We start from the raw sequence: 25,916 nt of genomic DNA on the forward strand, positions 1-25,916 counted from the left end.
CCCAGGAGTTGCAGCCTGAATGTGCTTAGAGCCTAAAGCACTTGAAATCAGTGACTCTGGACCAAATAGGGGGACTGGGAGCAAAGGGCCTAGCCATAATGGAGGCCTGGGACTCTTGGAAGCAGCTGCCATGGATTTCCTGGGCATAAAAGGCATGAGTAAAGGGTATAGATTTGGTGGGGGCCAAGAACACTTGATGATCAAGAATGTACACCTATTGCAACACTTGAGATAAAGGCAATGCATGTCTTGGGGGGTGATAGGACAGGATCTGCCATGGGCCTAGGATGCTGGGAATAAATGCCTTGGCTAGCACAGTGGCTTGAGGGTAATTGGCCTCCTCCTCGACAGGATGCGGCTCTAGCACTGATCAGTAAAGCTCCCGTCATCATGGGTGTTGGGGTCAGGATGAGCTGAGGCAATGGACACCTTGCTCAAGAGCTAGAGCATGTTGGCAGGCCTTTCGGTAGTTGCAGGGTTTGCTGCAGACCTGGGCAGTGTACGCTAATCTCTTATTTCAAAACAAAACAAAACAAAACCTCTTTTGGGGAAAGAAAACCTTCCTGATGTGAGCCCAGGGTAAACTGATACGGTGGCACCTGCTTGAGTTTGCAAAGAGCCTGAAACAATAGCTCAGAGAGCAATGGGCAAACTGCCCTGTGCATCCTAGTGAGGGGTTAACTTTGAAACGTAATGGTGACAACTTAAATATCAACATTAACTACTTCACTGCTGTTCACCTTAGCGGAAACTTCCTGCTGCCCTCCACATGCACCCAAACCCCCATCAACCCCCTGCCTAACTACTCAAACTTCCAGCTTCCCCCAGGGCAACCAGTATGATGTGCTCAGGCATTGCTGGAACTGAACTCTGCAGCGCATTGAAAATTCAGGTAAAATGAATTGCATGTAATAACGGATGAAATCACACAAGGAATTCTGTCCTGATAGTATTATTTGCTTCCTTCTTTAATTCAGTCAAAGCCTTCAGACTTTAATTGTTCTGAAGCTGCCCAAGAAACTCCAGTCAGCCAGCCTGGAGTGCCTTTGAATCTAGGAGCCTTGGATGTGGAGTTTCAGGTCCTTGCTGCTTGAGAACACTACAGTTGTTTGAAATTTGTGCAGAAGGAATTGAATTTGAGAACTAAGGTAGAGTGCAGGTGCTACCCAATGGGCCATAGGAGGCCAGAGCTGGCCTACTTCGGGATCCTCTACCCCTGCTTAAAGGAAAAGAACATCAAGGATTTGGGGCGTTTTGGCCCTTCATTAGGGTCCTTAATATGCCTTCCAATGTGAGCACTCTGTGCGCTTGTAACTGTGCTCTCTTTTCAATCCCCCCGCTTGTTTCAGAGTCATTTCCCTGTTTTGATGCACCTCGTGTTAGCAGGGCATCCTGTACCTCCTTGGTGTGAGACTGTGTGGGATGCACACTGCCCGCGGGTCCCTGGGATCCCTTCTGAATTTCTGAAAACACCATCCTGTCTGTTGTGTGGCTATCCCTCCTGTCAGAAATCTCTGTCCACGAGTGCCTGCTGCCCACAGCCAGTGAGTAATATCCAAAGGCCAATTCTACAAGCTCTCATGGCTGGGGGGTAGTAAGGAACTGGGTACAGAATCAATCAGTTCTCTGTCAAGAAAGCAACTGTATTGTACAAAGAAGGGGAAGCTTCCATCCGGCATCTTCTAGTAATCTTAGATTTTTCTAAGCCTACTGTTGTGTAATCTAAGCAGGTCTTCTTAAAAGCCCTTTAGAAAAGATACCTGTTTGTTCTCCATAGCTTGACTAGAAGTTCATAGGTTGGTGGGTTCTCTGTCTTCCCAGTGTGTATTGGCCAGTTGCTGTGTCCTGAAGGTAATGTCCCAGGTTGTTTTGCTGTCTTCCATCACAGTATGCTGTGTCAGGTAGTGTCTGTAGGTAGCATTCCTGTATGCTGGTTTCTTTCTTTGTCTTTCTGGTGTGCATTGTATGCCTTTTGTTGCCCTGTGGCCTGTAGGTAACATCTCAGTAGTCTTTTAATGAGGCACGGGGTTCTTTTAAATGGGCTTTCGTTGTAGAATGAGCCATTTCCTCCCATTGTCCCTGTTTCCTTTATTATTTAACATATGACACTCGTGGTCCTGGTCCGTGTCCAACATATTTAAATCAGCAGGCCTGAGGGGGCCGGGAGAGTTGGAGAAGAGATGGATTATAGTAACAATGAGAGGGATGTGGATATCACCATGCATCCCCCAACACAATAAAATGGGTCCTTCCTAACCAATAAATCCACTTAACTGGAATGTTTTTAGGATGGAGGCAAACAACATAATGATCTGTACATTCAATAGAAAGGTGGTTGCTATTTATTGCAGTGTCCCTTTGAGCTAGAAGGATGTTGGTTCACAGCTTGACTGGGCAGTTTGAAAAGTCAATCGAATACGAGGGCTTGCTATTTCAGAATAACTGCATGGGTTGACAAGCCCATAGACTGCTCTTGTAGCTGACATTGGCAACACATTTTGTGAGCTTCCCAGGCATCTTCAGACCACAGAATTGAGTGAGTTAGATCTAATTTGTCCCCCAGCACCTCAGTGGAATTGGGTTCCTTATCTTGAGTCTCATCTAGATAGATGGGGGTCCACCAATTATCATGATTCCCTCCCTGGCAGCTTGTTCTATAGCTGAGCTCTGTGTAGAGTTACAGTAGGCCCAGCTTGATTCCTTCTGTAACATCAGTGGAATTACCCCAGGGACAAACTGGATCCATAAACATGCTTGCTCGCTCACCAGAACTTTTCAGGTTCAGCTGGAGCCTATTACTTCTAGCCTGATATCTATTGCTCTGTTCATCTTGACTAGAGAGTAATTGGTCCCTGTCCCCTTTCTAATGTCTCCTCACTTCTATACATAGACAGTTCTTATGACTGGTCTCAGACGAAGCCTCCATGATCATTCTCTTGAGTAGGAGCAGAGAGATTATTTAACCTCTCTGTATTTAGCACTGGTGCGACCCATCCTGTGTTCAGTTCTGGTGTCCACAATTCAAGAAGGATGGTGAAAACTTGGGAGAGGATTCGGGGAAGAGCCATGGGAATGTTTAAGAATTAGAAAACTTGCCTTATAATGATCGACTCAAGGAGCTCAATCTGTTTGGTTTAATAGAAAGTTAAGGGGTGATTTGATTACAATCTAGAAGTATCTACATGGGGAGCAAATATTTAATAACAGGCTCTTCAACCTAGCAGAGAAAGGTCTAACATGATCCAATGGCTGGAAGTTGAAGCTAGACAAATTCAGACTGGAAATGAGGTGTAACTTTTTAACAGTGAGAGCAATTAACTCTTGGAACAACTTACCAAAGGTTGTGATGGATTCTTCATCACTGTCAATGTCTAAATCAAGACTGGTTGTTTTACTAAAAGCTCTGCTCTAGGAACTATTTTGGGGAAGTTCTCTGGCCTGTGCTATACAGGAGGTCAGACTAGAAGATCACAATGGTCACTTCTGGTCTTAGACTCTTCAAAGCTATTGTAGAGCAGATAGTGCAGGCTGTCAGAACCTTCCAGCCTTAGGGAAAATGGCACCCTGGGTGAACTTGCATTTTGGTGCGCCTAGCCCTTGTGGGCATGGTGCTCCCCATTGCCCCTGGCCCCTATAGGCTCCCCAGGCTCCTCACCCTCCCTTCACCCCTAACTCCTATACTGTGCCCCCTTCACCCCTAATCCCTGCACTCCCCTCCTGCACCCCATATCCCTACATCCCTTCACTCCTAACCCCTGCCCCCCTCCTGCGTCCTTAATCCCTGCATTGTGCCCCCTTCACCACAATCCCTGCCCCCTCCTGTGCCCCAACCCCTGCACTGTGCCCCCCTTCCCCCCCAAAAGCGATGTCAGGGCTTCCTGTATCCAGGTCACTTTCCCCACCTGGGCTGCGTAAGGAGAGGGCAGGAGAGGCACAGCTCCTGATGCCTCACAGCACAGCCTAGGTGGGGAAAGTGACCTGGATGCAGGGAGCCCTGACATCGCTCCTCGCTCCCCCCCTCACAGCCCCTAGGGGTGCGTGAAGCATTTGGTGTTGTGTGTGTTGGGGGAACTGTGTGTGTGTGAGAGAGAGAGAGAGAGAGAGCACAAAAGAGAGAGCATGTTTGTGACAGATTGTGTGTATGTGAGAGACGGCATGTGTGTTGGTGCTTGGGGGAGTGTGTGAGAGAGGGAGTGTGCGTGTGCATGGAGGGGAGTGTGTGACTGTGTGTGTGCGTGCACCTGAGTGAGTGTATGAGTGCACTGTCTCTTTAAGAAAGCACTCAGGATCAGGCGCCTGAAGGCTTGTTCAGACGCTAGCTCCGGACCCAGAGATTCCCTCTGTCCTGTCAGCTCAGCGGAGACTGGCTACACAGGTGGAGGGGGGGACACCCCAACATCAACCTTCCTTCCCCCCCCCACCCCGCACAGCAGACAGGACACTCCCAGTCCAGAATGGCCGGGGGTGCTCCATGGGAAGAATGGGTGTGGGGGACAGGAGCAGTGGCGGCTGCACACAGCAGTGGAGTGGGGGGGTGGGGGGACACCCCTGCTCCGGAATAGTCACTTGGATGGTCGTTCAACTTCTCCCCTGCGGCTTGGGTCCCTCTGCCCTCTCCAGACACTGCTGCTTGCCTGCCACCTCCACCAGCCCAGCTGGCTCTTGGCAGGTCAGGTGGGACTCAGGAAAACCCTTCACATGGCACCCTCTTTGGCGGGGTGCTCTGGGCCGCCGCCCGGACCGTCCACCCCAAAGGCCGGCCCTGGGGCTTTAGTACATGCAGGGGCCCAGAAATCTGCACTACCAAAATTTACCATCTGTGCCAAAAGGCAGCCTATTTTGAAATCTCTTTCAAACTCACGTATGCTCCACACACACACACACCCCCACACCCCCGCCACACACACTCTCCTAACATGTTCTGGCCATTCAACATCAAGAAGTGTGGAAGAAACCCCCCAAAATGTGCTACAATGGGGAGTGCAGGTTAAGGCCTTCCATTGACGAGTGCTGTTGTATTCATTTAGATGGACTATATGGGCTTAAGGTATTAATGTAACCCAGTCACTGTCAGACTTTCTGGCTGTACCTCAGTCCTTACTGAATGCTAATTGGCTCCCTGCTCCACAGGTGGTGGTGAATGCCGGAAGAGCAGGGCTGGGGCTTACGACTCCTTCCCTGTAAAGGATGCGGAGTCCTGTGGCAGTCCTGTTCCTGCACTGAAGGGAGGGGCTGGGAGAGAACTACTAACCTCCCTGGCCTATGCTCTCCGCCTGGGGTACTGGGACAGCATCCCACTGCTGGCCTTGGGGGCAGATTCCCAGGGCCAAGTACACTGGCACTGAATGGGATGATCAAGCCACATGCCCACCTCTCTCTCTCTCTCTTTCACACTGTCTGTCTTATACACAAAGGGCCAAATTCTCCTCTTGGGGCTGCTCACGCACACACACCCATGCATGCACACGTCCTCTCTGCTTCTTTCAACTCTCCCTCAGATTTTCAGGGCTGCCCAGCTCTGTTGTGCATGCAGATGAGGTCATTGCTCACCTCGGTGGCTCTCTGCTCATGCAAGTCGTGCATTAGAATGAGACAGGCTCCTAGTTGCTGGGCTTAAAGTGTGCCTGGTCGAGAGGGGATACCCAGCAGGCAAAAGAAATGCCTACAACTCCAACTGTGTTGCTGAGGGGTGCAGATGTCAGCTTTGCCTGGGGAAAATCCCCTCTGATTGGCTGCTTCCCCCCGCCCCCCGGGGAAGAGCAGCCAATCGGGGCTCCTCCAGCAGGCAGATGGAACTCTGACCTTGGGAGCCAGCCACATTCTCACAGGAGTCCGGCCTCTCAAGGTGGCTCCGCTCCCAGCTTCCCCCTTGCTCCTGGGAGTAACCAGGTGGTGCTTCTGCTGCTCCCGCCTTTCCTCTGCAACACCCAGCCTGCGGGAGTGGGAGAAGCAGCTTCCCTGCAGCTCCCCCAGGCCTGGGTGATGGGGAGAACAGCCCCAGAGATGCTGGAGGAGCAGAGATGGGGCTGGGAGGGCAGAACAGACTTGGGGCCAAAATTGATGTGGGCAGGGGGACAGTCAGGTAGGTGTGATGTTACTTTAATTTATAGAACAGGACAGATTCTCCCTCTTCCGCCCCCCACTTTTTTCAGGCCACTTCAAGCCCTGCCTCGTTATTCCATTTAGGTGGCCAGTTCTGAGACTGTAGCCCTGTTTTCTCTCTCTCTCTTCGTACTCCAGCTGAGCCAAATTCTGCCTTTATATACCAGTGCGATCCCTGTGAGGGGAGCCAGGGAGCCTTGGTGGCTTAGGATAGCGCTGGGCCTTGGTCCGGTCCATATCTCTCCCTTTCCTGTATCTCTGATTGTATTTTCGCCCTAACTTGCTGTTTTTTCCTTTGTTTCAGGGCCGCGTAAGGATGCGTCGCCCTCTGGCGGAGCTCTCAGCTCACGGGTGTTGGAAAAGCTCCTCCTCCCTGCCCTGCCCCTTTTGGCTTCAAACCTGATTCCTCCCACGCGATGGCCCAGGCAGGGGGAGTCATGCGCTTCTGCCCCGAAGGAGACTGCACTGTGTCGCCCACGAAGTTCACCCGCAACCTGGATCGGAGGCCCTGGCTGCCCGCCGCCAAGAGCATGGAGTCCGCTGCCTCCAGCCCGCACCGCTGCCTCACGCCCAATCTCAGCACGGGCAGGATCCATTTACTGCGCAAGAGCCTGGCTCCTGAGGCCTGGCGGTGTCAGCTGGGCATGTATAACAGCACCGGCTCCTTAATCCGCAAGGCACCAGAAGCTGGCCCCTTTGGCAATGGCAACTGCCCAAGCTCTGGGCGGGTGACAGCACCGTGCACCCCGCTGAGAAGCAGGCAAAACTCCTTGCTGTCCTCCCCGGGCAGCCGCAGCCCACTGGTGGCCCCGGCGCCCGAGGGACAGAGCTCCGTGGTGACATTCCGCTTTATTGAAAAGGCCAGCGTGAAAACCCTCAATGGCCTCCCATCGGGCGAGCCCAGGAGGGAGAATGGGCCAAGCCCCCACGGCCTGAGCCGCAGCTTGGAATTCGGGGAGACCATCCACTGTGGTTCCAGCAAAGAGGGGAGCTCCTGCCCCACCATGCAAAGCCAGCCTTCCCCAGGCAGCAGGCAGGGCATAAGCGAGAGCCTGCGGCTGACAGCCCGGCCGCCCACATGTGGCTCTGTGAGCGGGCATCCTGGCAGCACATGCACCCCGCCAGCCCAGAACAGCCCATTCCAGGAGCACCTCAGTCGGAAGCTGAAGCTGGAGGTCTCTGCCTCGGATCCGTTCCTGGCCGGTAGCCGCTCTCCTGTGGGCAAGCAGCCCTCTCTGAGTACTGGCAACGGAAGGGCAGCAGGGCACCCCCATGCTCTGAACACCAACTGCCTCTTCAGCTCCCTCTCCAACGGGCTGGGGACACCATCTGAGCACATCTCGGCGCTCCTGCGCAACCCCTTGGGCATGGAGCCCCACGACCAGGTACTGCCCAGTGTGTCTGAGGGAGAGCCGGGCCTCACCTTCAGAGGCCACATACCTGCTTCCCCGCCCCTGTCCTTCCTCCCCGCCCCCACCCCACCCCCGGGAGGCTCCCAGCTGACATGCTCTTTCATTCCTGCAGGGGGGCTCATGGGCGTATTCCCGGGAGAGCTCAGCCCATGCCCAGCGCATTGCCAAGGCCAAGTGGGAATTCTTCTATGGCTCGTTGGACTCTCCAGGGACAGGTAACGGGTCCCTCACGATTAGGGGGTGGGGATGAGGGACAGCCTCGCCTTCTACTGCGACCGACATCTGCTTGCTAAATCCAGATCCAAATACTCTGGCTGGCCTTTTCTTTGTCCTGGTCCAACTGAACCCACCCCAGAACCAAGCCCTCCTTCCCCGAGCCTTATGTTTGGAAAGGCTGGATGCAAATTCTGTAGCTTGGGCCTATCTAATAAAATCCAGGCTCGAAATGGCCAGGCCCTCGTCCCTCTGAGGCTAGCAGCTCTGCTGCCATCCGAGTCTGTTTGTCCAAACCCCTAAGCTCCACTGTGGTGTCAGTGAATCCATCCGTGCTGACTCTGGGTGGCTGGATGCAGCTCTTGGTTTCCTGTTTGAGGAGGGCTTCAGGGTTAAAAACCCAGTTTGGGTAGGCCAGCATGGTATGGGCCCCACCTGTACAGTTTGGGACACATCTAGCCACCCCAAACCCTCAGACACGCTGGCAGAGGTGAATCTCCTTTTGGACACTGCCCCAGTACCTCCCTTCTTACCTTTGTTCCTCTGGATTCATACCTTCTCTGGGCCCAGTTATGCTCCCGCTCCATGCTGAACTCTGCTGGAGGTGGTCATACGTCGCAGTTGCAAAATGGGTCCCTCTGCATTTCTCAGGTGCAGCTCCCTCGTTTGAAGTGTAAGCTGGGTTGCTCTTAGAACAAGGTTACAGCTGCTTGTATGTAAACGCTCTGGGATCTCTCTGTTCCAGGCACCTCCCCCCAGACACCTCTTGAGTCTCCGTCACTGGCAAAACCCCTGCAGAAGCCCAGCCACCAGCTGCCACCAGAACCAGAGAAGCCAATGGCGGAGCGCAGCTTGTGTCACATCGAGGTGGAAATAGAGATGGCTCCTGCAGGTAGTAAGAAGCCAGGATCCTGTGAAACCGGCATCATAAGGAGGACGGTGAAGTATTCAGAGACGGATCTGGACTCGGTGCCGCTGCGATGCTATCACGAGACCAACATTGATGATATCCTGGCTGAGAAGGACGAAGGGGATTCGGCCATCGAGAGCCAGAAGGACAGCGAGAGCAATCCAAGTGTCACAGGAACCCTGGGGAGAAGGAACAGTGTGACAGAGGACCCCTTTCCCCAGCACAGGGGAGAGCAGGATGGAAAGTGTCTGAGGAACAGGATGCAGGGCGAAGAGATGGATGAGGATGACGAGGTGTTTGAGGCGACAAGGCAGGAGAACGGGGGCAGGTGAGGTTTGCTGAAGGGGAGTGAGATGGTGCATTGTGGTGGGCTGCTCCATTCTCCATCATCTCTCAACTACACTGCGGACAAGCACCCAAACCAGACACATGTGTTCTGTACAATTTAGTGTATTTGTGTAGAGCATCCTCACATTGGGTTAGGGTCCTGTCCAGTACTACAAGCTAAGGAGGATTGGGCTGGCCAGCACTCATAAGAACAGCCATACTGGGTCAGACCAATGGTCTGTCTAGCCCAGTGTCCTGTCTTCCAACAGTGGCCAATGCCAGGTGCTTCAGAGGGAATGAATGGGACAGGGGAATTATTGAGTGATGCACTCAGGTGGGAAACTGCTAAAGAAAACCAATGATGCTGGTGAGTCAGCAGGAGGTGCTGTGGGAACTGCTGGAGACATAGAACTAAGGTCACTTGGGGTGATCAGAGACCCTAAGGCCCTTCTAGCAAGTAAGGGTCAAATTCCAACCAAGATAACGACATTCTGCCTCCCTAAATTCCCCCGAGCTTTTTCAGCTGGGCGCATAGGCGCTGACTCCGTGGGTGTTCCGGGGCTGGAGCACCCATTGGGAAAAATTGGTAGGTGCTCTGCATCCACTGGCAGCTCCCCACCCCGCCCTGCCCCAGCTCACCTCTGCCTCTGCTTCGCTTCGCCTCCTACCCTGAGCATGCCGTTGGGTCCTGCTTCTCCCTTCTCCCTCCCAGCGCTTGCTCCACGAAACAGCTGTTTCATGCGGCAAGCCTGAGTGGGAGGGAGGAGAAGGAGGAACGTGGTGCCCTTGGGGGAGGAGGCGGGGCCAGGATGGGAATTTGGAGAGGGATCCAATAGGGGCAGGGAGGGGTGGAGTTGGGGCGGGGGCAGAGGGGGGTGCGAGCACCCACCGGCGCCGACAAAAGTTGGTGCCTGTGGCTGGGCGTTAGTGTCCTTCGCTACCTGTCCTAAACGGCCGCGTAGTGTTGCTGTGTGTTATCCAACAGCTGCCGTTCTCTACCCCAGAGGGGACTGCATTTCAGTAGTAGATGATTAACTTTCTATGCATAGCTAGGACATGAGATTGCTATGCTTTTTGGGATGGAGAAAGTTTTCTATACAAAGAGCAAGCCAGGTATAATTGTTTGCCTGCACGTATTACTTGTTGACACAAAATGCTTTCTGAGGGGATGGCATGGGGTGAGAGCAAGGCGTGGAGAATAGTGTGAGTAGGGTAATGGTAGGATGAGGGAAGGGACAGGTGCGCTGGGATGAATGCCACACCAGGGGAGCATGGAGAGACAAATCATGAAGTGGCTAGAGCTTGGAGCCTGACCCAAAGGCCATTGAAGTCAGTGGGACACTTCTCATTGACCTGAATGGCCTTTGCATCAGGCCCTAGATCCACCTCTTGCTTCTTACAGGGACTATTCTCTATCTTGTGGCTAGTTTAATCTCTCCATCCTGTAAGGGCAGGTGACTGTGACATCACCCAGCCAGTTTGACACACAGATGGCTTTCAGCATTCAGGACTGACTTCCCCCCCGTTCCCCAGCTGGGGAATGGGCCTCAGGCACAGCCAGCAGCTGCCCACTGCTGCGGCTGTGCTTATAAACATAAGGGCTGTGTCCATCTGAGTGTGATGTGTGAGATGATTCTCTCCTTTCCTCCTGCCCCCGGGCCAAAGTGGAGCTTACCAAAATGAGGTTTCCACAAGAGTCTAGCTGGTGACTGCACACTGGGAGAGTATCCTGGGTGGAGCTGTTGGGGCCAGTGAAGATAGCCAGCCAGTTGTGGCCCACTTTGTCTCATCAGGAGCTATACATGCAGTGGCTTGCCGTGAGCCCCATGTGGTCAGCTGCGAGCGGCTCCAGGGTCCATGACTCCAGTTCCGACAAAGACTGAGGACTTGGAGACCTGTCCTACAGCAAACTGTAGGCTGCAACTTCGAGGTATTCTAGGGGGCTTCTGGGCTTGCCATTTCTGTGTCTCCGGTGAGGCAGCATTGTCACAGGCGGATCCCAGGAAGGAGCAGGCTGTCTGCTCCCCTTATCAAGGAATCATCTCCTTTCTGGTCACAGTAAGGGAGGACAGCCATTCTGCATGCACTGAGCCGCCCCCTGCAGAGGATGGCAGCCTCACTGTGCTGAACACCTGGCCAAGGGAGTCTGTGGTGCAGCTAGGGGATAGTTATCTCGCAGGAAAATCCTAGGTGGAGCCAAGGCACTTGTAGTATTTGCTGCAAGGTGACTAGATGAGGAGAGCACTACACCCCCGCCAGGGATGAGCTCACCTAGTCTATCTTGTGGTGAAACTACAGTACCTTGTCTCACTGTGTCATCACAGCAGGCTGCTCACGTGTTAGTCATCATGCAGTGAAAACACACCACAGCTGTCCCCTCTTCTTTCCAGCCCCAGCCCCACTCTGTTCCCTAGTGTTCCTCTAGTGTGGTGGGAGCCAGAATGAACAGCTCCCCTGTTGGGCCAGTGTGGAATCGTACCACCCAGCTGAATTTTCGCTTGCATGGATAACTCAATCTATCACTCCTAGCATGTGGATATCACTGTACCGTGCTGATTGCCTTATTCTTCCATGGCCCTCCAGTAACGTACCACTACTGTAGGGTGTGACGGGCCTCCCAGTCAGAGAGGGGACCAAGACCTTGTCTGTTAAGAGATTCCAGTTGCCAGATCTGCTAGTGCAATGAGGCCTTGTCTGCACACAGAAGTTGTACTGCTTTAACTATACTGGAGTAGTTACAACCCCTCTATTCCCATGGCGGGAGAGGATTATCTCTACCGGTATAAGGCACATTTACACTGGAATGAGAGCCCCCTTCTGATGGGGTGTACTGGGATAACCAGAGCAGTAATAAATAATCCCCATAGTCAGACAGGTACAAAAGCTGTACAGAGCATGCCGCAGCAGAGTTAAATTGCCCTGTCAAGCGGGTGAGTGGCGCACCAGGGTGTGACTGAGAGGAGCAATCTGAGATCCCTCTGGGCCTGCTTTGTAGAGCAGCATGTTTTGAAAGCTGCCACTATGGAAGTTATTAAGGGCTGGATTTGTAAAGGTCTCTTAGTCATCTAAAAATGCAGGTGGGCAGCTAGTGGGGTTTTCAAAATGCCTCTACCTTACCATTGGAAACAATGAACATTAGGTACCTGGCTCTCTTAGAAACCCTACTAGACACCTACCTGCATCTCTTGGAGCCTTAAGAAATCTGGCCATAGGTGTTTGGAGTAGTTCTGCAAGGGAGAGTTAGGGTGGATGCTCCCCCAAACATCAGCGAGCACTGTGTGGTTACAATGATTGTCACAATAGAGGGGACTTTCCTTAGGGGACGACAAATGCCAGAGCCAGGAGCACATGGCTAACCAGGAGCAGGCTGGTCAGCAAAGGGGAAAGGAAAGCACAAGCTAACCAGAGAGGAAAAGTGACTGGAGAAAGGGCACCTTCTTACTCAGCCGATCTGCTCCCGGGGGATCTTCAGCTCTGCCGACTGTAATGACAAACCTGAGGCCTGGTCTCCACTGAAAGCTTATACAGGGATAGCTACGTTGGTCAGGGGTGTGGCAACGTCACTATGTTGACAAAAACCCCAGTGTAGATGCAGCTCTGCCGACAAAGAGAGACCCGGAGTAACTAGCGATGCTGCTGCCGGAGCTACCATGACTTCACTGCTATTGTTATTTGAGCTAGCTAAATCAAAGCTAACCCTTCCGTGCTGCAGTCACACCTTTGCCTGCAATGCAGGCATGCTCGCAGTTAAAAGAGGGAGCTGGATTCTACTCTGTGCCTCAGAATTGTTTGCTACGTTCCAATCAGTTGCACCTGTGCAAACCTCATGTGGGGTTGTACACGTGTCACCAAGCGCAGAATTTGGCCTGCAGAACCATCAGCATTATTGACCCAGCTTGACTCAGATCCCAGGTGAGTTTGCAGGCCTGGCAGTCAGTGGGGAAACCATCTTTTACTTGCACATGGAGCAGGTTTGCTCTGGAAATGACTAAGATCCAATACCCAGGGAGCCCCATAATGCCATGCCTCACTTTAAGGACCGTAAATAACGACCGAGTGAGAGGCAAAGTCCTATGAATTAAAAACAGGTGCAAGCAATGATTCTGCAAAACACTTAAGCATGTGCTTAACTAGAAACGTGATTACACTGGCTCCAAGGGGACTTAAGCATTTGCTTAAATGCTTTGCTGAATTAGAGCCCCAGTGATGGGAAACCGAGTCACAGGTGCCCAGATCCTAAAGGATATTTGGGTGCCTAACTTCCATTGAAATCTGTATGTGTGATGATCGGGGCCAGATTCTGGATACCTTACACCTTATTTTGCAAGTGACCCTGTTGATTTCTCTGGCCCATAATGATGGGGAGTGAATAGTCCAATGAGTTCACTCCTGTGTATTTTTATTAAAGATCTGCTAAAGGAAGAGGACAGCAAATTGATGAGACTTGCTTACAAAAAATAATTGCTAGGAACTTCAAACTACAGTAGAGTAGCAGAAATGAGCCAGAGGCCTGGTTTTTGTGGCAATGCATGTGTTCCTAATTAGCCTGGGATCAAGGGTCAGTTCCAGGTGTAGGTGCTAAATGGCAGAATTAACCAGCACTGTCTCTGGCAGGATGGGGCTGCGAGGGGTGAGGGGGTCCTCTTGTAGAAAAAAATCCGTTGACAGTGGTGTAGAGAAGAGCTGCAATAAAAGGTGAAGTAGGCCCTCGACTGTCTTAGCAGAGGAGCTGCATACAAAGCAGGAGGCAGTCCTGGGACTGTGTGCTGCCTCTGTGTCTGGAGTTGACTCCAGCTGGAGACTGTGTGCTGTCCCAGGAAGGGGGCGTGCAGAGACACAGCAGCTGGGGAAGGCCCCAGCTGGATGCTGCTGAAAGTGCTGGGGATGCTGAAACCGCAGCTCTCTCCCCTTGTGTAATTACACCTTGAAGTGGGTATAGTTGGGACAATCACAGCAATGAGAGTTTGCATCCTGCTAGTTCAGTGGGCCTGTATCTGTCAGTATGGACCACTAACGAGGCAGAAGCACAGGGAAGACCCTCCAGAAGCAGTGCTGCCCCTACTGTCCTTTACCTCCTTCCCCTCTCCCATGATCCCTTCCCTTTCTGGAAAGGATTCTCTGGGTCTCTTGCCCTAGCGCGTGTGACTGGCACCTGGAAATGGTTTGTTTCCTGTCCTTGCTTCTGCGCAAGAGCCTGATTACAGTCTGTGCTCTGCTCCCATCTTCTCCCCCATGTCTTGCTGAGATGGTGCCCCTCTGCTCTGATCCCCAGCAGGGTGTGGGAACCATCCCCATCTAGCCCATCTGTTAATTCATAACCTGATGTAGGTCACGTCCCTGACCTCTGCTTTTCCAGTGAGAATCCGCCCAGCTCCCTTAACAGATATTTCTTCTGTCCTGGTGCTGTTGCTGCTGCCCTATGCTGCATCCCATTCACAGCAATAATCCTCGGCCCCTGGAACAGCACATGGGACTCCAGATGGACTCTAATGACAAATGATCCAGGCATTGTTAAGTTGATTTCATAGTACACTTCCTGAATTATAATGATAGGGAATTTACATTTCTATGGCATCTTTCTTCTTGGGGGAAACAAAGGCCTCCATAAAATATAACAGACTGATTTTTACCATGTAGAGCAGTCATTTCACCCACCGCTGAAACGCAGCCACCTATGGGGTGGAACATGGTCGACATTTGAGCATCCAAGTACCGCTGCACAACAGAAGTGGAGACGATCCTATCTAAGGTTGGGTTTCTCCATTCTTTACCTACTGCTTGCTTAGGCAACCCCCCCTGAAGTCATGGAGAGGTTGGCCTAGTGAGATTACCAGAGTTGTGTTTTGAGCAGGTTAATGAATTAATGACATTCAGTCAGTGAGACAGCAGGTATTTAGACAATGAGTTTTCCAAGTCTTCTGAATGAAAATGTGTTCGTGGTGTCCAATAACCTAGCAGTGGGATAGAACGCGTTCTGATTGGATAAATTTTCCTGTGCTCTAGCCAATTGGAAACCAGCATGGCCTAAAGTAATTTCCCTTTACTTTAATAAACTGATGGCAGCATATCAGCTGAGATTGGTTTTCGGATTCTGTTTGTACTTTTATGAGTGAAGTGGATTTGTGTTCATTTTGCTGGAAAGCTGCTTACTGCTCTATGCTCAATTTGATTGGCTAGCTGCAATCTATGTCATTTAACAGACCACACTGTCAGATCGTAATGACTTTTGATCACTTCTGATCTGGACTGGGTTCAAACCAGTGACCTAGGGGAGAAAGGCTTTGTATCCCATTACAGATCTGATCATGGGGTACAGGGCGTTACCTAGGGAGGTGGTAGAATCCCCTTCCTTGGAAGTTTTTAAGGTCAGGCTTGACAAAGCCCTGGCTGGGATGATTTAGTTGGGATTGGTCCTGCTCTAGGCAGGGGGTTGGACTAGATGGCCTCCAGAGGTCCCTTCCAACTCTGTTATTCTATGATTCTAGGGCTGGGTCCTCAATGGGATCTGAACCCAGGACCTCTGTGTCTAAGAGAATGAGCCGTTACTGCCTGAGCCAATAGACCAAGTCTGGCTGCAGTAGTGGAGTCATTGGTCTTTGTGGATGAGCCCCTGGAGGGGAACAAAGTCTGTGCTGTATTAATTGGCACGTGCATCCAGAGCACCATCAGATTCCAATGTGGGTCACCGTGTGCAATGTCCTATCTGACTGGCCAGGCTTTTTCCCCGTAACCTGGTTCCCCAGTGGGTTATGGTCCTGTATTGGTTCCGAGGAGATGCTATCCTTCCCAGTTATCGGTCTCAGTAGCAGATGAATTTAGAACCAATGGGCTAGCAGAGGGCAAGGAGTGCGCGTTCTATGCTCCTCACTGACCAGCTGTTCTTTCTCTCTCCCCTCCTGCCAGGATCGTGGACAGAGATGAACAGTGCCTGCTCAAGTCACCAGTGCCCTTCCTTCTGGGACACAGCCTCTCCAAGGATGGGATGGACTCTTTCAGCAAGCATTTTGAGAGCATCATGGAGTCCCATCGAGCCAAGGGGACATCCTACACCAGCCTAGATTCCATTGACGTCCTCTCCTCTCCAGCCCGTACCCGTGGTACCTATTTCACCTTTGACCTCCCAAACCTCACCCCAGAAATACAGGACCAGATCCGAGACAGCGCCAAGCTGATTGAGCAGAATTTTGCCCCTCTGGCCCACCTGGAGCCAGATTCCGGAACCAGCTCTGCCACTGATGCCCCCTGGAGCGAGCGGGAAGAGGAGCGGGGGAGAAGGGGGAAGAATGGCTTTCACAGCCCCTGCCGCTCAGAGGACAGCTTTGGACTGCCCCTGGCCTCCATCATAAGGTGAGTGATCCAAGCTACCTCCATCAGAGTCGTTGAAGGCAGGATGTGTGTGCCCACCCGAAAGAGGCATGCGGTCTGCCTGGGTTAGTCAATCGACTTGAACCCAGGCCAGAGCATTCAGGAAAGGAGGCCATTCAGAATGCCGAACTCACGCTCGGAGGGAACGTCCAGGGGCTCAGGAAGAGGGATTCACAGGGTAAAACAACTCTGGTAAGACCAAGTGGACATGGTTCGTGGTGGGCTAGCACAGGCCCTGTACCGTTAGCTGGCTGGCCTTGAGAGGCCTTTGTGATGTCACTGCAGTTGTTTGTGTTCTGGCTGGGGGTGCTTGTGGTCTCCTCCCCCACTGCAGCATCACGAGATGGCCCTGATACTGAGTTACACAGGGAACCAAGGCTATTCAAGCTGGGAAGCAGGAGGCCCGGGTCTGCTGGGACCTTCATCCGATTGGCCGCAATGATAGCCATCATTAAATGGTCCTGCAGGTATCATGGCAGAGAGGCCTATCCAAAGCCTGTGATAAGAACCAGAGCAAGAGCCCCCATCCCAGCTGCAGAGACCTCCTGCTACCACCACACCCCTCCCCGCTGACAAGCAACTGCCTGTCTGCTCAGCAGCCAGAATCTCACAATCCTGTGTTAGCATCTTCCTGGACTTGACCCCCACTCCCGGCCACCAAACCTCCCTGCACCCCCAAGTAGCCTCTTAGCATAACCCATTTCCCGCTTTCATGAGCATGTGTCACGAGAGGGTCAGGGCAGAGCTGGGCCAGCAGGAAATGGGGTGGGGAGGAAGTTATCCAGAGCTATTATGGATGAAGGAATCCACACTCCCTGGTTTCCCACACACTCCCTCTGGGGCTCAGGGAAGGACCCCAGGAGCGGTGCTGTTGTGCAGTGGGCACTACGTAATGGTGACTGCGGTCAGTGACATGATCCCCAGCCCATCTGGGAGGAAAGGCAATGTCCGTTTATGGGCTGTTCTTGACCAGGTGTTGGTCCTGGTAGCCCAGGGGTTCTCCCCCAGAGCCCATCTTTTAGGAGATGGGGGAGCTAATTTGCTGGTAGTGTTTTCGTTTCAACTCGTGATGGCAGGCAACGAGAGGGCAGTTATTGGAGTCATAGCTTCCTGTTTTCCCCTTTATCAGTGTGTCAGAACATATCATTCAAGCACTGTACACATGTTGACTAACACAGCACCCAGTGTCAGTGTCATCCTCTTCACAGCTGGGAAACTAGGCACAGAGAAGAGCTGAGATTTACCCCCAAGATCGTGTGGTGAGTCGGTGTCAGAGCTGGCAGTTCCTGGCTCCCAAGCCTATGCTAAAGCCACACCACTCTTCTACCACCTCTCTCTTGTTGCGGTTAGTTTGTCTAAGTAAGTGCTGTTTGTTTTCCTAATGGCTACCAAGGGGGTGATGCCGCCACGTGCTGAATCAATTTCTGCGGTTTGCTCTGCACTGCCTGCTTCCAGCGTACAGACAGTGCACTCTGGGAAGCAAAGGTGGAGGCGTAAGGCAGGAATGGATTGCCTTTTGCAAAGATCCACCTCAGCATTTTGGGCAGCAATAGTCTGCTGTAGGGCTGTGTGGAGAGACGCTGGCTCTCAGCTGCTGGCTGGCATGGTATTCCTTTGGCCTATCAGTGCTCCGCTGGAGGGGCAAACGTCTGGAGAGCTCTTAGCGCTCTGCCTGTGTCTGCCACAGCTGCTTGAGAGCCCTCCGCAGGAAGCTGTTCACCCAGAGAGGTGGGGAGACCATTTGTGTTTTGTCCTGCAGCTTGTGCTGCCTGACCTGTTTCTCTCCGGTGTAACTACTCCCGCATGAGGACTTCCAGGGCCAATGGAGTTTCTCTGCATCCCTCTGGGATTCCCCCCTCCCACCCATCTGCTTCCTGCCTTCTTATCTCCAGGCAGTTTCTCCCAGTATTCCTGGGCTCTCTTCCACTTCCTGAGCTCTTCTTGGGCTGTCTGGCCTCTCCCCTGGAGTTTTTTCTCCCAGGGCTTGTCTATACTTAAAACACTGCTGTGGTGCTCAAAGCGTAGGTCAGTGGTTCTCAAATGATTGTACTGGCGACCCCTTTCACATAGCAAGCCTCTGAGGGTGACCCCCCTTACAAAGTAAAAACACTTGTTTCTATATTTAACACCATTATAAATGCTGGAGGCAAAGCAGGGTTTGGGGTGGAGGCTGACAGCTCACAACCCCCATGTAATAACCTCACTACCCCCTGAGGGGTCCCAACCCCCAGTTTGAGAACTCCTGGCGTAGGCAATCCATTGACTTAATGCCGTCTACACCGGGGCTCAGGTTGGCTTAACTGCGTCACTCAAGGGTGTGGATTTTTCAAACCCCTGTGCAATGTGGTTCTACCAACTTCATTTCCTAGTGTAGACCAGGTCTCCGCTACACGACTCTCAATTTTTCTCAGCAGCCCCAGGGCTCTTACTTCTGTCTCCTCACCCAGAGATCCCTTCTCCTTGGGGACCCTCAGTGTTGTAGCAATGCCTTATGACAGGGCGTCTCGCTCTGGAGCTAGTGCCCTATGGCTCTGTTGCCAGCTTTGACACCAACCCCACATGGGGGAAGTTTCATTTTTCTAGTGACACTGGGCCAAACCTTCTTCCCACTGACCTCTACACAGCCTGCTCTTTTCAGGGGGGTCGCAGTGGGTGTAACCAAGAGTAGGAATGGATCTGCTGTCTCCACGTCTTGTCCTGCTTCTCGACTTAAAGGGCACCAGCTCCAAGCAGGAGAGTAAGAAACAAGAGGCCCAATGTAGGGATCTCAAGCTGTATGGAGGGGCCTGGGACAGTCACTTGGCAAAGTACTAAGCAGCCCGTGCAAGATCCCAAGCAGGATTGAGGCCTGTGCTGCAGGGACACAGCTAAGGAGGGGCAGAAGTACTGCCTGCTGACTTTTCACTGTATCCCAGATAGATCATGCTGAGTGAGGAGCCTGCCATATTTTCTGCCAGGGGAAGTGATGGTCAGCTGTGCCTGCTGGTAACCGGACGTCTGTCTGTCTGTCTGTCCCATGCTCCTCATTGTAAACAAGGCTCAGATGTCTATGGAAAACCATAAAGCACAGATGCTGTGCCCAAGCTGCACTTGGCCTGGCTCCAGGGGGAGGGGACGACTACGACTATCCTTGGAACCCCCAAATTCTGGTCCTTGGTGTAAGGTAAAGCAGCCCAAGGAGCTGCTAGAGCACAGGGGTACCCTAATCCTCACCCTTTCCCCAGGGCCAGGAGCAGCTATGCAGACACTACATCAGATGAGCAGTTACCCAGCTGCTATCCACCTTCGGAGAAGCACAGAGCATCTGGGGCCGAGGGCAATCTCTAGTCCATAATCAGCCCAGATTTAAGGGGTGAGTTGAATTTTACAATGGGTGCGTTGTACCCAGTTATCTTGCAGCCCAGGGCCGTTACAGCCATGATCCAACCCAGCAGAAAGGGGCGAGAGGAGAAGGGAGACAGGCAAGGAAGGCTGGGGGTAGGAATCTGGCAGGTAGAAGTGGCATAGCAGAGATTTTTCAAAGGGACTGGTAAGCAGCTGGGCAGAGGGAGTCTGATCTGATACTAGTCTCGGTGTCCCCCCACCCATGCAAACTTCTCCAGCCATTTTACCTTCAACGAGGACATAAGAGATTCTGAACATAGTTGCACTGACCCCATAGTTGTGTGACACCCCTGTTCTTTGGGTGTCACAGGGTCTGACATCTCAAGTGTCTGTGGCCTCAGTTTCCCAATTGCTTCCTATGTCTTGACAGCTCCATCTCTACCTCCACTGTGGGGCTCTTGTGCAGATGCTGTCAGCACTTTGCTGCTCAATCACACACCCCTTCCAGAGCATATCATAGAAGATTAGGGTTGGAAGAGATCTCAGGAGGTCATCTTGTCCACCCCCTGCTCAAAGCAGGACCAACCCCAACTAAATCATCCCAGCCAGGGCTTTGTCAAGCCAGGCCTTAAAAACCTCTAAGGATAGAGATTCCACACCTCCCTAGGTAACCTATTCCAGTGCTTCACCACCCTCCTAGTGAAACAGTGTTTCCTAATATCCAACCTAGACCTCCCCCACTGCAACTTGAGACCATTGCTCCTTGTTCTGTCATCTGCCACCACTGGGAACAGCCGAGCTCCATCCTCTTTGGAACCCCCCTTCAGGTAGTTGAAGGCTGCTATCAAATCCCCCCTCACTCTTCTCTTCTGCAGACTAAACAAGCCCAGTTCCCTCAGTCTCTCCTCGTAAGTCATGAGCCCCAGCCCCTTTATCATTTTCATTGCCCTCCGCTGGACTCTCTCCAATTTGTCCACATCCTTTCTGTAGTGGTGGGCCCAAAACTGGATGCAATACTCCAGATGTGGCCTCACCAGTGCCAAATAAAGGGAAATAATCACTTGCCTCGATCTGCTGGCAATGCTCCTACTAATACAGCCCAATCTGCCATTGGCCCTCTTGGCAACAAGGGTACACTGCTGACTCATATCCAGCTTCTCATCCACTGTAATCCCTATGTCCTTTTCTCCAGAACTGCTGATTAGCCAGTCGGTACCCAGCCTGTAGCAGTGCATGGGATTCTTCCGTCCTAAGTGGAGGACTCTGCACTTGTCCTTGTTGAACCTCCTCAGATTTCTTTTGGCCCAGTCCTCCAATTTGTCTAGGTCACTCTGAACCCTATCCCTACCCTCCAGCATATCTACCTCTTCCTCCAGTTTATGTCCTCTGCGAACTTGCTGAGAGTTTAATCCATCCCATCATCCAGATCATTAATAAAGATGTTGAACAAAATTGCTGACGTTATCTTGTTTTCTAGGCCATGTGCCAAGTTGAACAGGACCCCAAAGCTTCCAGCCACTTTAACGAATGGGGGCAGATGCCCACAGTGTAGGGGAGGAGAATTCCTGGACCAGTTCTTCCGTCTTTTTCCCCTTCGGTCTTACCCCCATTGGCTTTGAGCCAGCTGCTTTTCATCTAAATGCTGATCTTTGGGCATGGCGATACCCTTGAGATGCTGTTGGCTGCATCTTTGGAAAAGATGATGTGCAACTGTGCATCATCCAGGTTTTGCTGGCAGCAGAGTCTTTGGCATCTCACTGCCTCTTTACATGGTCTCACATAGCTATTGAAAAGAATCAGGGTCAAGATAAATCCCGGTAGGATTCTGTGCTGAGGGCTCTATTGGAAGAGAAGTAGTTATCTATTACTTCTCTTTGGGTCCTCTTGGAGAGGAATGACTGTAACCATCACAGTGCCGCATCTACACCAGCTATGTCATGTTAACAGCTCTGCAGTACATTGTGATCAGCTGTGTCATAAGCTGAAGAGGCCAAGTACCATGAGCATTGAGATGTAACCTCTGTCCGTTGCCCGTGGAAGATAATTGTTTGTGCCACTAGGCTTGTCTCCATGCTGTGACTTGGCCTGAAGCCCACTGGCCAAGCATCTAGGATGTTGGTAGGTTCCCCATGTTGGAGCTTGTTTTCCACCACTTCCCCAGTGATTTTGCCCAGGAATGAGAGGCTGCACCCAGAACAACAGTGGGAGAATTCTTCTGCCTCAAGCTTTCAGAATTGGACTAATGCATTCTTCAGGGAAGTTGTAAGCCTGGCTACCCTGCAGACAACATTGATAATTTCTGTTAGCAGTGGACACAGCTGCTGAAAACCAGGGAAGAACAACTAAGAAGGGCATACACCAATCCACAGGGTGTGGCTTGAGTATCCCAAATAAGTGCTTTATCATGTGTGATGGAGTGGCTAATGCCATCCAGTTAGATTTAATTGTACTGCCTCAATGAGTTCCTCCCTTACCCAGCTGTTGTATTCTGACGTTGGAGGAGAGCTGCTTGCAGTGGCGGGTGCTTGGGTCCAGAGTGGATTAGCTCTGCAGGCCATGAGTTGGCAGCTTCTGTGCCGATGGAACAGTGGGTTCTCTCTGTTCCCATTACTATCTTCAGGCTGTTGGTGGATGGATTTGTAGAGTGGTTAGTGCAAATAATGTTCCAATGTCTGCCTGTTTGGGTCACTGGCCTTGATCTGTGAACCAGGGTGATTTTCAGGGCTTGACCCAAGACTTGAAAAGTGGTAGTCATTAGATGATCTACCAGCACCTCACCAAGCTGGGAGCCTTGCCTGGACAGTGTAAACTGGTAACGTAGCAAATTCTGCTGCAGCATTCAAGCCTCTGGGCCTTTTCCAGTGTCCTGGTGAGTTATAAACCCCTTTGGACATCAAGACATTTTGATCTCAGGTGATCCACAAGGAGAAGAGATGAGCCTAAGCCAAAACCCTTCATGCAAACAGCCCTGAACTCTGGGACAATCCTGTTTCCAATCTGGATCCAGCCTCTGAGGGTCAGATCTGTTTCTAAGTAACTGCAGTTGCTTGGGAGCTTGTTTGGAGGGCAAGTTACTGCATGGCAAATTAGGTGTGAATCCACAGTGCACCAACTTGCCACAAGCTGGCGTGCTGTAGAGTCACACTCTGGCTTGCTGCACAGTAACTTCCCCAAGCCCTTGATTTCCTTTCCCCCTTCAGCCTGGCGCTGAACCAACTTGCTGTCCTGTTCTCCCTCTTCTCCCGTAGGTGGCGCTTCATGTTTGTAAATGTGCAGCCAGACAGCCACCCTCCAGATTACAGAGTGAGGTGCTGGTCTCCTCTGCTCATCAGGTAGCCGCATGCCTCCCTTCTGTACGAGGTGGTTAAGTGCCAGGGGGCCTGGGCCTCTTCCCCTTCCCCAGCAGAGGATCCAGTTAATGAGAGTTCTCTCCTGGCCAGGGTTCAGGGTAGAGGGGTTGGTTCTTCCTCCTGCGTGTGTGGAGGCAGTTCCACCCCTGCATAGGCACAGAGTGCTACACAGCGTCCCTGCCCCATGGAGCTAGGGTGTGGGATGTAACAGGCTTGGCGAGGTGTGTGAGTGAGAGCAGATTCCCCTCTGCCTGCAATGTGTGGACCATTACAGGTTCTCGCCCTGTCCAAGGCAGGAGACAAGGGCATCCATACCCCTTCCCCCTCTGGGCTAAGGGGCTGTGGGGCGCTCCCAGTTATAGGGTGTCTCTCCCCTCTCGGGGGGGGGGCAGGATACAGAGTGTCAGTCCACACAGTGGAGTGTGGGGGGCAGGGTACAGGGAGTCCCTCTCTGGGCTGGGGTGGGGGACAGGGGACAGTGTGCCCCATCCCATCCTTGCAGCTGGGGAGCTGGTTGTGGGGAGGACGCTCCAGTTGGATGGAGCTGCTTGCCAAGGGCAGACAAGACGTTGTGCTGGAGAGATGGAGAGACTGGAGCTGTGGCTGCCATGGCAACAGGAGGGGGGAGGGGATGAGCAAGGCAGTGTTAGCCAGAATTTGCAATTAGTGATCAAGATCCTAGGGCTTTGCAGAGCCTCCTGGTGTGATGGGGAGTCTGGGAACCCAGGGTCCTGGCTGAGTGACGATAATACCATACGTACGTTCCATATGCAGGGGCTGGAGATCCCTGGGGACTGAACCCACATAGACATAAACAGCATGCCACGTAAAGGATGCGTTGAGTCCCAAACCCCACAGTTCAGTGCTGTATTGCAGGGGCTCTGGTCCGCTACCTCCAGTGCCATGCCTCTGATGCTGGGCTCAGGCCACAGACAGGGCTCTGCTTGACCGTCCCAGGGGCCCGTTGTTCTGGATTGCTTTCCTTAATGACACTGAGGGGAAGGGAGAGCTGGCACTAATCACACTAATTGTATAACGACACCACAGAAGGAGGCGATGCAGCCACGCGCCAGAGGGACCTTGCAAATTTGGGGCATTGGCTGAAGCGAGAGGAGGCCGGATGTGAAGAAGGGCAGGCAGGAGAGCATGCTGGGGAAGCAGCAGCTGTGCAGGGAGAGGGGAGTCAGATGCTGGGTGATGGGCAGAGTTCTAGAAGCCTGGCTAGGGAGAAATCAGCCGTGGACAGAGAGCTGGGAGAGAGTGGTCATGGAGATTCCCCTGGGCTGGGCCAGGCTGGGCTTCTCTTGGCAGGAGGCTGGTGGATGGCTATGGACACTATGCTATGGCCCTGGTAAGAGGGCCAGTGAGCTCCCACTACCAATGCAGAGGAGGACACAGCCTTTGCTAGTGCATGGGGGCATGCAAACAGCATGCCCAAGAAGGGCGAGGGTCGTGGGAGTAAATTCGGTCGTGTGCATGCATTGAGTTCCCTTTAAATATTGGGACAGTTAGGGGACCAGACCTCTCCCTCCCAGAAGTCCAGTGCAGGACTATTTTCTCCAGGGCACTCGCGGGGCAGGCTGGTTAGCTGGCTCCGTGGGACTCTGTGCCCAGTGCAGGGCTCTCAGCACTGAGAGAGAGATGCAAGCCACCGCAGCGATGGAAAGGGCCATGGGCGAGAGGATGCATGAAAAGGCAGGGGGTTGGAGGGTGAAGAGCTGGGGAACAGAGTGGGATGGGGTGACAGGAGGGAACGGGAAGAAGGTGAAGCAGGGAGGGGGTTGGCATGGGGAGTGGAGGGTGATAAGACAGGCACACGGGAGCAGGAGGGGGCTGGGGTGAGAAGCAGTGGGAGAGTTTGAGGATGGGGGTTTGGCAACAATGTTTGCAGGAGGGTGGAACAGGGCGGGAGCTGCTGAGAGGGGCATGGGGATGGGAGGAGAAGAACGTTGGAGGAGGGTGACAGGATATAGGTGTTAGGATGGTTGGAGCTGGGTGGCAGGATACTGGGTGTCTGGGTGCAGTGGGTGGTTGGAGGAGGGTGGGATGATGGGGTTAGGAAAGGCAGAGTGATAGGTCGGGGGTGGCTGGAGGATAGATAAAGGATGAGAGGATGATGTGAAGGTGGGTCAGGGGTGGTTGGAGTAGGGGGATGATGGGGTGGTAGGAGGAGAGTTAGGTGATGGGTGCAGGGGGTGGTTATGGGAGGAGGGGTGCAGGGGAGGACGGGGACATGGTCACACTGCTGCCACCTGCTAGTCTAATGAGCAGCATGCTGGGGCCTAGGGGCCAAGACTCTCCCTGGTGTGGGGCCGGACCCTGCCCAGAGTGTGTAGCGGGTGGAGGTGCTGCAGCCTGTCTCCCGAGCGAGGAATCGACTGTACCACTGTGCGGAATTGGGTGAGGGGGGAGTTGGCTTCTCAGAAGTAGGAGGCAGGTTGTACCAATTGCTGCTCCCTGTCGCGGGCTTGGAATCTCCTGGCAGAAGAGGCTGGCTGTGGCATGTGGAGAATCGGGGGTGCAAGCCCTCAGTGGTCCAGGACCCCGATCTCATCCGTGGGCTCCGTGCTTGTACTGGAGCAGGGTCTGCAGGCTCGGCGGGGCCCCCTCTGCGCGAAGACGGGCATCAGCTGCCATCCTCAGCTCTGCTCGTGCTCTGACCAGGGTGTATCTGATTTAGGGCAGAAAATGTTGTCTTGAGTTTGGAGGACGGAGAAGGCCCCCCACCCCGTGGGAAAGTCTCCAGGCTATGAAACCTGTGAGGAGCTGAGGAGAGCAGCTTCCTGCCAGCTCCTGCAGCCCAGCTACTCTGGAGGGACTCGGGGAGCAGAGGCTTGTGGCTGCATAAAGGGCCTGCACTCGGCTACTGGATCCCAGCACGCAGTTCCAGTCACTGGGATATTTCTAGGTCGA

At 52.9% G+C, this 25,916-nt stretch overlaps 1 protein-coding gene across 5 annotated transcripts in view; it reads left to right on the plus strand.

Moving 5' to 3' along the window:
* The window catches only part of PSD (pleckstrin and Sec7 domain containing), a 107,225-nt gene that overhangs the window by 35,522 nt on the left and 45,787 nt on the right, over nucleotides 1-25,916 (plus strand). For all 5 annotated transcript variants that reach the window (XM_073352937.1, XM_073352941.1, XM_073352939.1 and 2 more), the window contains 4 exons: nucleotides 6,407-7,487; nucleotides 7,627-7,729; nucleotides 8,473-8,965; nucleotides 15,868-16,311. In XM_073352937.1, the coding sequence (XP_073209038.1) occupies nucleotides 6,519-7,487; nucleotides 7,627-7,729; nucleotides 8,473-8,965; nucleotides 15,868-16,311 (2,009 nt within the window). In that variant the 5' untranslated portion in view covers nucleotides 6,407-6,518. The remainder of the gene's footprint in view (nucleotides 1-6,406; nucleotides 7,488-7,626; nucleotides 7,730-8,472; nucleotides 8,966-15,867; nucleotides 16,312-25,916) is intronic.

Source organism: Lepidochelys kempii, chromosome 7, assembly GCF_965140285.1.
Source record: "Lepidochelys kempii isolate rLepKem1 chromosome 7, rLepKem1.hap1, whole genome shotgun sequence".
In the NCBI taxonomy this organism is placed as follows: Eukaryota; Metazoa; Chordata; order Testudines; family Cheloniidae; genus Lepidochelys; species Lepidochelys kempii.